The sequence below is a fragment of the Lepisma saccharinum genome, chromosome 12 (assembly GCF_977018435.1).
Source record: "Lepisma saccharinum chromosome 12, izLepSacc3.1, whole genome shotgun sequence".
Lineage (NCBI taxonomy): Eukaryota > Metazoa > Arthropoda > Insecta > Zygentoma > Lepismatidae > Lepisma > Lepisma saccharinum.
Genome location: NC_139240.1, coordinates 20,763,308 through 20,775,844, shown reverse-complemented (window position 1 = coordinate 20,775,844; position 12,537 = coordinate 20,763,308). Strand labels below are relative to the sequence as shown.

At 36.9% G+C, this 12,537-nt stretch overlaps 1 protein-coding gene across 1 annotated transcript in view; it reads left to right on the top strand.

Moving 5' to 3' along the window:
- Nucleotides 1-602: 602 nt before the first annotated feature.
- The window catches only part of LOC145996259 (uncharacterized), a 34,423-nt gene continuing 22,488 nt past the window's right edge, over nt 603-12,537 (top strand). Inside the window, exons 1-2 of the mRNA XM_083132684.1 lie at nt 603-680; nt 2,506-2,657. Coding sequence (XP_082988810.1) covers nt 2,511-2,657 — 147 coding nt within the window. The 5' untranslated portion in view covers nt 603-680; nt 2,506-2,510. The remainder of the gene's footprint in view (nt 681-2,505; nt 2,658-12,537) is intronic.

Below are 12,537 nucleotides of genomic sequence, written 5' to 3'. Positions count from 1 at the left end.
CCAGCTCGGGCTGCAAGTCGCTTCACCTTTCAGGGCCTACGGCTGTAATTTAAATTTGGAGGCTGCACGGGTGACAGTTCTCTCTCAGTCACCAGTACTGGCATGAAATAATTTCCTCTTATCGAACCCAAGGCAATCTTTCAATAAGGTTGACAGGTCAGGCTGCAAATCACCTCTAGCAGCTCGGTATAAGCCAGTAACAGAGAAACTTAATTTCAAATCAAATAAGGGCAAGCCAAAATGACTGGCATTTCAATCTTAGGTAAAGGGCTTTCCTTTCTCTAGCACTTGTTACAATTCCCTGAGCGTTGCTCTTGCTCTATTTAAGGACTCAGCAAGGTTGCCTTTTCAATAGCACGATGTAAAAGTGATGAGGATATGAAAGGTATTAAGAAAAATTGATAAATGCCTTAAAAGATCATGTTCTTGTCACGAGGAGGGTGCGCGGCCATTTTAACTGTGATTGACATAAATATATCTCCGCCCAACTCTCGATTTTTTCTGACTTAAGAGGAAAAGCATTTGTTTCAGATAAACGATTATCACCCACTTGCAAACAAGTGTTTATCTAATCTGAGATTTCGCATTCCGCTGTTTAGCTTGAGATATGGAAAAGAACGGTGGAGACGTTTCTTCGTAGTCTTCTGGTCTCCAAGTTGCAAGAGCGTGGCCTGTGGTCGGTAAGTGGGCGTTTTCTCCTTACTTCCCACCCACTTTCTATATAATCAAGTTCTTGTTTTGAGAAATATTGTAACAACTGACTGACTACTTGCATCAGCAAGGATAGGGTCCTCAGCGGAGTCCTTTACATTCTCATCTGAGTTGGGGCTTTGTCAAGCCCTCCTTTGCTAACATCATCAAGTGTATTGGAGGGAAATATCTTGCTTGACCCTCCTGGAAAAAATCCTGCGCACGTCCATGCTCAGATGGTTCTGGGCATAGGCACCGACTCCATGGGGCTTACCCCCCTCCTCAATGTTAATGATGTGGGGGCAGAGCCCTCAAATAATTTTGCTTAAGAAGATCTAATGTATTATTTTGCTTCTCTTGTAAAGTTTACTCTGAATTGTGCCACATGAACTTAACTTTAAATACACATTTGAAATGTTCTAGATCATCAAATTTGGGGGGCTGAGACCGCTAAACCATCAACTTTGGGGGGGGGATGAACGGAGACAGCAAAACACATGGCTTATTACTATATACTAAGTATATATTTATCAGTATTGTTAACATTTTTACTAAAAAGAGTTTCAAAATAACGAGGTGATATGACAATTATACCAGTATGTTGTTTCTGAACAATTTGAGGTCGTAAACACGTCTTTCAGGCAATATTGATATGTACGATATTTAGTTATCCTCGGAATCTCTTCCTCTAGTCCGAAGAATAAGGGGGAAATAATTCTAAAGTCTTTGAGTTTATTTAACACTGGCTTGCAGTAAAGTACGCAACGAAAGCTTATGAAAAGTCTGTACCTATTGCAAAAGCGGGAACTGCTATGATCAAAGGCATTATTGCTAATGCACAGCGTGCTATGTGTTTATTTATTATTGCAAAATTAAATTAAAAAAGTAAAATATTGTAGCAAGAACAAAAAAGTAAAACTATTTGCCTGCGATTTGTGTTAGCATTTATGTAAATAATTAAATAAAACTGTTAAATATTGTAAATATTCGCTATTTTTATGGGTACTTCAACACTAAGGTTCTTTGCAGCCGTCACGTGTTTTTTCTTTACAAGTCTGTTGAAACAAACCCATGCCCTCGCCGGAACTCGAACCCGAGACCTCCGGATCAAAGCGAGTTGAGTTGACCACCCAACACGCTCGGCTACCGAGGCCGACATAAAACTGTTATGTTGGCCTCTTAATGTAAATACATAGCCTACTTTTAAATAAAAATGTTAATTGTTATCTAAAAAACAAATGAGCAGACACACGTTTTTCATGTTACATTTCATTTGTATGAGGAATATAATAGCTGCTTAAAAACTGCTATACGAAGACAAAATTGTTATATTTAATAAAGGGAGGCAGTGAGTCATTCATTCATTTATTTCAGTGATCAGAGCACCGCCAATAATTTTGACATGTCGGCGCCCCTGGTTCTGGGTACGACTCCGTGCCAAAGCATGCACTTCCTTTTGCTTTTTACCTCTATTTCACTGACAGCTTGACATTGAAAAGCACTTGCATGCCCCAGTGGCGGAGTGCTGAGCACATCGCGCTACAACGCCAGGCGTCCCGGGATCGAATCTTGGCCTAGGAATGGATGTTTGAAAGTGTCCATTCATCAATTTCATCATATTATCACTCATCCCGATATTCGCAAATTAGTCAAAAGTGGCACAAGAAGCGAAGTAAAATATATCAAATTAAAGCAAATCATGTGTACTGTTAAAAAATTATAATTGTAACATAATGCACCAACATCCCTCATGGGTATTTTAATTGTCAAAAATTTCTCAGCAATCCGAACAATGCAGAATTAAACATATTCTAGGCTCGATGTCTTCACCCAACAGCAAGGACAAGAAGCAGCGAATCAAAAGCATCGGAAGGCCTGAAAATTTCTGCCATGTCTTACACGTTGGACATCCAGATGAGACCGAGATTGACTGGGACGACCCTGAGCTTTCTGTATTCCTCAACAATGTAAGTACAATGCTTGAATTGTTGCCACTGAGTTCTCACAATTGTTCTTCAATTCTGACGAACTTCAAAATTTACCTAGTAATATTCAGCCATGATAAATGATTTACAGCATACATCGTCAGAGAAAATCACAGTATATCATTATATATTTTGTAAAACCGTATGCACAGCATATCTATGTAGATATGTAAGAATTATAAAATGTCTTATTTTTATTATCACGTTTTTAGAGTGTTAGATGTTTCTTACTGGAAGGTCACATATGCGCCCAACTGTGTTTCTTGCAACTCAACTTAGAAACTTTAGTCAGTGTAGGCCAACAATGCTTTAGCATATAGATTGAGGATTTGTCGTTTGTTCCTTGGCCAGAAAATGCAGACTTTTAAGTTTACTGTTTGAGGCCATTATTGATGTTCTGGATTTCGAATTTGTTTTGACCATGTGGTATCGCATGATGTATACATTGTTCATATTTTGGTAAAATCCAATGAGAGTATACTGTAGTTCAAAATGCATGTGCAAAAATAATCAGATTGCCTGACATCGGTCTACATATCCACTGAAGAAAACAGCAAAGCTCTAACCCCTCATTTATTAGAGGGGTTATGGGTAAATTTCTGAAGGAATATACGAGTTTTATACAACTTTTTTCGTCTATTTCCATAATATGTTAAGTGCCTACTTCGAAGCTAAATGTTTTTTGAGTGCCTAACTTTAGTACAGTCATGTTCAAAAAATTTGTCGCATGGATTTTTTCTAAGTCCAACGTCTTCCGAAATTATGTTGGTAGCTCTGAAACAAGGAAGTGTTGTGAAATATACGATCTTCCAATCAGAGTGAAGTTCGATTCGTAGTAGCAGGAGGCGTGACTCACGGTCTTGTCCACAGGAAGTTCAACCAATGCAGCATTTCCAAATATGAGATAACTTCCCCATTGGTTAAATATTGTTTCAATAATGCGAATCGGCAGAAAGATTGCGCAAAAGTTTACTTTGTCGTTTTAATACTTTTAATCGTTTCAAATTAGTATTAAATTGTCCCAATTATAGTTCAAGAGCTTAATATAATGTATTCATGTATGTGTTTGACAATCATATACCTATCACTCATTAGAACAATTTTCACATTGTTTTCACTACGTGAGATGACATTTCATTTACATTTACGATAAAATAGTGGTTTGGGTGTAATAACAGTTTTCATTAATTAATTTAGAGATGCATTTTTATTTGTTGAGTTAATGATTAGGTTAATTCGTTATTTCTCGCGAAAAGAGGGAACCACAGCTGAAAGAAAATACACAACTTGTATTATTGAGGTCAAGAGTTCGTTTTAACATCACTTTTTGCACACATAGGCTAATCACGACTCGGGATACATTTAAATTGGAATCTGAAACATTATGCGACCTGACTGGAACTCGGAAAAGGACACACCGATTACAAGACGTCGATACATTACCACTTGGTCTGGCGAACGCCAATAATAATGAGGGGTTGTGGGAGTGGGAGAGGGGTGACGGAAAGTAGAAAATAAATAGTATTTTTGGGGGTATTTAATGTTATATTTATACACATACAAACCTAAGAAAATATTTATTTTGATACATGTGTGTGGGGGTGGGGAAGGGGGAAAAGAGAGGGACAGAAAGATATTGGGAGAGATGGGACGAAGAGGTGATTGTGGAAAATGTTTTATTTGACGTTCAGTAATAAAAACAATCAAATCAATGATGATTATCTTATAAATACCATATTTAATGTAAATTTGTTTTAAAAATGGGGGCGGGGAGCTGTTTGTTTTACGTTCAGTGCAGGATAACAAGTGGAGACACATAGTGGTTCGTATCTCACTTTAAACTGTAGGTCCAGGCCCCATTAGCCTATCTGTGTATAACGTGGATTTAGAATTCAGTAGAAAATAACGTCGATCTAGTATTTTGGATTTTAGATGCGTTGAGACCACTAAAATTTCCAATTCTTATAAGAAGAAACCTGTTTTCATATTACCATTTTGAAAGAGATAGAGTTAATTGTATAATCTTTCGTTGTTAGTTTCAAAGAAGACTAATTCAAATAGTAACAATGGGAACGAATAAAGCTTACGAAAAGTTTTTGCCACCGTGCGGATTTGAACCCACGACCATTAGAGTGACAACCCAGTACGATAACCACTACCCCACGAGTTCGTTCCTTCTTACGGCATGATTATGAGTTAAGACCAATGCGTTCAATATGCATTAGAAATATAATCCCCACCCGCCTCTTTATAAACAACACACCCAAACGCTCCTTTGTAGCAAATGAAATAAAGGTGGTATGAATGTCACAAAACATTTAAGCAAAATCTACTATATTTACGACGCAATCGTTTTACATGGAGAGGCTACAGCTTCGAGAATTGAGGTTGTAACGTGGCTCCTTGTAGTTGTAGGGTAGATATTCGTATGGCAAGGTTCCAGCGTGCACTAGCCAGTAATTTCCGAGGAAAAAACTTCAATTTATTTTATGATGGCAAAGTGGTTCGGTGATAGGCTATCAGTAGTACACGCCGAAGATTATAAGTTTGACTTCTGTTCGATTACCACTATTATTATTGTATATAGCAACTAAGTATTGTATTTAATTAATAATTGAAAGAAATAAAAATGTTATATATATATATTTTTTAAAAAATAACACTCCTTTTTAATGATTTTTCAATGTTATTTTTGAAAATAATTTTTCAGAATATGTTTTTGAATTTCTCATCATTTTACTAGGATTTGCATAAAAATGATCCATGTGTCATATTCGACGAAATGTCATGTACAGCGAAAGTTATACATTTTTATTTTAGGGAAAATTCTCAAGAAACAAAACAAATAATTACTATTGACATCCTTTTGTGAATAGTATTTATTCTTCTTCTTCTCTTCCATTCCCTTATGCCGTTAAGCGTCGGGTACCTCGTTCTGTCCATCTCATCCACTCCGTCCGGTCTCGACTCATTCTTCTCATTTCGTTCTTAGTTTTTCCATATTTTAATCCTATCTTTTCTATTCTATCTTCCCATGTATTTCTTGGCCTGCCTCTTCCTACTCTACCCTCAACCCTCATCTCCATCACTTGCTTGGCTTTCCTATCTTCATTCATTCTATTTACATGTCCATACCACTTCAGCTGGCGTTCCTCTACTACTTCAGTCATTGTCTTCTTTTGTTTTACCTCTTCTCTTATTCTTTCATTTCTTATTCTGTCTCTTCGAGTTTTCCCCACTGTTCTTCTAAGATATTTCATCTCTATTGCTTGAAATTTACTTAGATGTTTATCTTGGAGTGCTAAGCTTTCTGTGCCATAACCCATGATGGGAACTACAATTGAGTTGTAGAGTTGCATTTTTGTTTCTATATTGATCTCTCTTTTTCCCACTAAAGTATTACTCATTTGATAATATGCTGATGCTGCCTTCTTTGTCCTATTCATTATCTCTTGATCAATTTTCCCACTGCTACTTATGATAGTTCCTAAGTATTCATATGTTTCTACTTTCTCTAGTTGTTTCCCTTCACATATTATATTCAGGGCTTCATTTTCCTTGTCCTCTTTAGTCACCTGCATGATCTTACTCTTTTCTATATTAATCTTCATGCCTTTCCTTTTAAGTTCTTCATACCATTCTTCCACTGCTTGCTGAAGTCTCTCAGGTGTATCTGATATCAGTACGATATCATCGGCATATAATAGTGCTTGGATATATACTGGCCTTAATCTCCACATACCTATCTTCGTTCTGTGTGTTCGTCGTTTGCATATTTTAGCAATTTCGTCTAAAAAGACGTTAAATAGGATTGGACTGAGGCTGTCTCCTTGTTTTATGCCTTTCTCAATGTCGAATTCACCTGAGTGTTCGCCATCTACTCTAATTGTTCCTACAGGATTATTATATACAATTTTTATTGCATTCAATAATCTTACTGGTACTTTCTTTGCCTCCAATGCTTCCCATACATATTGCCTAGGTACTGAATCAAAAGCAGCTTTTAGGTCTATAAAAGCAAGATATGTGTCCTTGTTCTTGGCAATTCTTTTTCCCATAATCGTTCTTATAGTATATATATGATCTTGTGTTTGCCTTTTAGGGCGAAATGCTGCCTGCTCCTCCTCCATATCTTCCTCCGCCACTTTTCTGAGACGTCTTTCTAGTATCCTTGTGTATAATTTATAAGCGACTGACGAGAGGCATATTGCTCTGTAGTTATTACAGTCATAGCTACTGCCCTTCTTATGTAGTGGGATAATGATATTTTTCCTCCATTCATTTGGTATTTTGTTTTCCTTCCATATTCTTTGAAACATCTTGGTTAAATTCTTAACTACTTCCATACCTCCATATTTTATTAATTCTGGATTTATTCCATCTGATCCTGCTGCTTTTCCTGTCTTCATCAGTTCTATTGCTATTTGTATTTCATCTTCCTTTATTTCCCCTTCTATATCTGAGTCTTGTACCTCCATGTATGGTCCATACATCACCCCTACCTCCTCTGGGTTATTATTTTCTTTCTGGAATTTTTCACCATAGTGTTTCCGCCATACATCCAACACATCCTTTTTTTCTGTGATCAATTTATCTCCATCTTTAATGGTTCTTATTGTTTTTCCATATTTTCCTCTCAAGTTCTTTACAACTTTCCAGAATTGCCTTGTATTCTTTTCTCTAGCTTTTTCTTCAACCATATTTCCAAATTTTTCCCAGGATGTTATTTTAGCTTCCTTCACTATTTCCTTGACTTCATTTCTTTTTTCAATGTATTTCCTTCTATGTTCTTCTGTCTGAGACATAATATATTTTTTCAATGCTTCCTTTTTGTTTTTTACTTTTTGTTTCACTTCTTCATTCCACCAAGACGTTTTCTTTTTTCTTGTATCTACTATTTTCTTTCCGCATACTTCTTCTGCAGCTTTTATGAGTGCCTTTTTAATTCTCTTCCATATTTCTTCTATCTCCAGTTGTTCTACATCTGGTCCTTCTGTCAGTCTGGCTGTTACCTGTTCTTTATACTCTTCCTTCTTCTCTTTTTTCTGTAACTCATTTATCTTAATTGTTTGGTATTTTTTCATTCTGGGCTTTGGTGGTCTCGTGAAGCGTGTGTCCACTATTAGTAATCTATGATCTGTACCCAGTTCAGCACCTCTTATAACTTTAACATCCATTATGTTTCTCCTAATACTAACTAACTAACTAACTAACTCTCTAGCCTTCTTAAACCCGAAGGTTCATGGCTGCAGCAACACAGGCCTTCCATCTGTCCCTATCTTGAGCAAGATCTATATATTCTTTTCCATCCCTACCGATTTCCCTTAGGTCCATCTCGACGTTGTCCCTCCATCTTTGTCTTGGCCTTCCTACTGGTCTCTTACCATCAGGTTTCCCAACAATAATCCTGTAAACTCCTCTTTCCTCTCCCATTCGTGCCACATGGCCTGCCCACCTAAGTCTTCTTGATTTAATTATTCTAATAATATCTGGACATGAATACAAATTATGGAGTTCTAAATTAAGTAACCTTCTCCACTCACCTGTCTCCTCATCCCTTTTAGGTCCAAATATTTTCCTAAGGATCCTAATACTACTAGTATATATTATGTAGTCTATTATGCTTTTAGCATTTCTTCCTTCAGCCTGGAAGGTTATTTTATGTGCCTCCTTATGTGGGAAGAAAGAGTTTCCAAGAAGCAACTGATTTTCTACACAAAACTCCAGTAATCTCTTGCCATTCTCATTCAATGTCTTTTCTCCCCCGTAGCTTCCCATACTACCATGGGCTACCTTCTTATCTTTACCTGTTCTTGCATTTAAGTCTCCCACTATCATTACATACCGTCCCTCCATTACTTCTTTATCTACTGTTCTCTGGAGTTGTACATAAAATTCTTCCTTATCAAGCACAGAGGCATCTTCTGTTGTTGCATATACTTGGATATATGATATTTTATATTCTGTATCAAATTTAACTACAATTGTTCTTGAGTTAACTGGTTCCCAGCCACTGACCTTTGTTTCATATTCCTGACTTGTTACAATTCCTACCCCTTCTTTTGCTCTTCTGCCCTGTCCAACACCTGAATATCTTAAGGTATATCCCTCCTCAAGCCTTTGTATGCCATTTCCTTTCTTTCTTACTTCACTAATTCCCATTACGTCTATCTTACGTATCTTCATTTCCTGTACTAATTCAACTTCTTTTCCTAATATAGTTTTAATGTTCCACGTTCCCATTCTCGTTTTCCTTTTCCAGTCCGGTCGTTGTTGTGTTGATCTGTCCATTCCGAGGCTCCTGTTTTTTCTCTGAATCAAGAAACAAAACAAATAAATACTATTGACATCCTTTTGTGAATAGTATTTATATTACATTATTTTTTGTTCACCATGTATAGTTGCATTCTTATAAAAAGCATGAAAAACAGTATATTCTCTACATTTCGCAAAGCAAATAATATACGAATTTTCGTAATAAGTAAAATGCAATAAATAATTATTCGGTTTAATATGAAATAAAAATCGCAGAGTTAACCGAACGGTGAATCGAACACAGAATTTTACAACCCATAAAATGCCTTGAAGCCTTTGCAATGAAGTGATGTAGATTCAAGTAATAAAATTTAATGCAAAATCGTAAGTTATAAGATTGTTCAAATATATTAAATCAATGTGTCCATAAGTTATTATACTGTCAGCCATTTGGCACATCTCGTTACAAAATCTCAGCACATCATCATTCACTAGTTAATCGAATTGAATATTGATTCACTTCACAGTTCAAATTGCAACAATAGTTTCGACTCATATCACGTGAGATGTAAACTCAATTCAATTCTCTCATTGTATGTAACTTGTATGTTGAGCTCATGTAGAAATATCAATTATGAGCTCTAAGCTAAATTTGATGCTACAATCGCTTGATCAACTCTTGCGTCTCGCTGCCAGACATTCTACGTTCCTGTTTGCTCCAGGTCGCTTCTGCATTTCATTATCATTGTTTTTACCTCTGTTTCATTCTCATTGTCGTTATAAACCTACGTAATTTCTACTGTTTACAGTAGACAGAATCTACTGTTATCAATTGTAGTACTCTACTGTGTCTCTCGGAAATCTACTCAAAATCAAAGATTTCCTACTGAACATTTTCAGTAGGCCTAATGTGTAATTACAGTTGAGGAACTACAAGTGAAATATTATCTTCAGTATTACATGTAATATTGCATGTAGTGTGTTTGAATTTCAATTTGAATTCAAAATCTTGGGTGCATCAGCACTTAGGCTATTTTGCACCTGTCACTTTATACGGGGTCCAGCCCCTTACCAGAACTAAAATAACATAACTGTAACGTCGTGTTGTAACTAAAATATTAAAATATTCTGAATTCGGTTAAAAGCTGAGGCTGTAAAGAGGCACTCAGCACCCACAAGGACCAAACACACGACAACACAGAAAATTATACTGGCCTTGGGGCCAGTCGCCAGAACCTCGTTCGTCTGCAAACTGAAGTCCAGGGTGTACTACGTGGAAGCAACAATTGGGTGTACATACTTCGTGGAAGTTCATCCCTTACACCCTTGTAGTGTGTTTAGCTCAGCATGTTAGCTGTAAATATAACTTTTTATTCCTCCTCACTAACAATTTGTTTTTATATCTATTTAAAATTTAAACCAACCTCACTTCCATGTAGTACACCCTGAACTGCATTTTGCAGACTAACGAGGCTCTGGTGACTGGACCTACTGTTAGTATAATCTTTGTAGGACTGCGTGTGTGTTGTCCTTGTTTGTGCTGACTGTCTGTCGCTTTACAGGCTCAGCTTTTAACCCAGGTAAGGATATTTTAATTTTCAGACACGCTTTTATTTTTGTCATGATAAGGGGCTGGACCCCGTATAGCGTGACGGGTGTAAAATACCCTAAGTTTTCAGGCACACAAATTGTAATTCAAATTTAAAACATCTTAACATAGATGTTTCAAAACACCTATTGATCTACTGAAAACAGTAGACAAAAGTTTCATTGGAGTAAGTAGAAAAGAGTCATGAAATAATACCCAAAGAAGTCAACCATTATGAATTAATGTTACATACTTTTTTTTATTTCACTTTCCAAAACCTAGGAGCTCAAAATAATACATGGCATGCGATTTACTAGACAGTCTGCTTTTCTGTGATTGATTCGTCGTGCCCAGTCGGGGATAACTACCGTTCAAGGTAAAAGGGGAAGGGGAAGAAATCCACCACAGTACGATGACGTATGAAGTAACATGTTCACAGGCATCCAATGCAACTGATAAGGGTTCACCTGACCTTGGAAGTGTAGGAAACACGTTTCACGCTGGTTTCCAGAATGCTGTGGCTAATCTGGAACTAACGGTGGAATAAGAAATAGTTTGTAACATTTAACAATGACATTTCGCATTTACAAAATATGAGATATGTAGACTTCGATTTATTTATTATAGTAGACGGTAGAGAATTACTTACCACGAAAGTCAAGTTCTAAATTGCAGACATCATAATGTACTCCAGGTTGTAAAATACATTTGTGATAGACAGCAGATAGGTTAATAAGGTTTACAAGATTGCTAACGACTCTTAAGACAAACGTTCAAAGAATGTTATTGAGTGAGAAAATGGGAAATTGTTAAAAATAGCGGCCTTGTTGAGTGAAGATCGAAGGTTTGAATCTCTTATAGAACCGGCTATTTTTTTACACTAATTTTTGGTGCGTAATATATTTAATGTATTGTCGACATTTATAAGAAACAAAATATGAAAACTCTCCTCCTCTGTAACGGTGCGGTCTAAGACTCTGTGCTTTGGATTCCGACTGCAGCGGGACGGCATGGATTCGAGTCGTCCTGGGTTCTCGGCCTCTTATCTGTATAGGACCAGTGGCAACCTACCATCGTGAGGAAATTGGGGAGCTACGAGTGACTGGTGTAACCTGGTTTCAGATATCTTCTATAACGGCTGAGGGTTCGACGTGCTGACCAACGTCACCTCGTTGCCAGTTGAAGATAACTCTAGGTAGGATTGTGGAAGGGAGACTGACAGTCGGGAGATAGCCCATGGCCCTTCGAGGTTTTAAAATATGAAAACTATTCCTTCCGTGAATCTAATTTCTCGTCATTGTCACGTGAGATTTCTTTTCAGTATGACTCCTGCAATACTAATTAGTTCCTAAGTAGGATAATGAAATGGACAAAGAGATATTAAATTATGAGTTCACTGTTTAAAAAATTTGCATTAACACATTTTTATATTCACATACCTCTTTACAAATTCCTGAGCACGTCACTACAAATGAATCAATCTAGTGCACACTAGAGCCTTGGCTTATCGATATGGGGTATCCTACAATTACACTCAAACCACAACCTCAATTCTCGAAGCTGTAGCCTCTCCATGTAAAACGATTGCGTCGTAAATATAGTAGATTTTGCTTAAATGTTTTGTGACATTCATACCACCTTTATTTCATTTGCTACAAAGGAGCGTTTGGGTGTGTTGTTTATAAAGAGGCGGGTGGGGATTATATTTCTAATGCATATTGAACGCATTGGTCTTAACTCATAATCATGCCGTAAGAAGGAACGAACTCTTGGGGTAGTGGTTATCGCACTGGGTTGTCACTCTAATGGTCGTGGGTTCAAATCCGCACGGTGGCAAAAACTTTTCGTAAGCTTTATTCGTTCCCATTGTTACTATTTGAATTAGTCTTCTTTGAAACTAACAACGAAAGATTATACAATTAACTCTATCTCTTTCAAAATGGTAATATGAAAACAGGTTTCTTCTTATAAGAATTGGAAATTTTAGTGGTCTCAACGCATCTAAAATCCAAAATACTA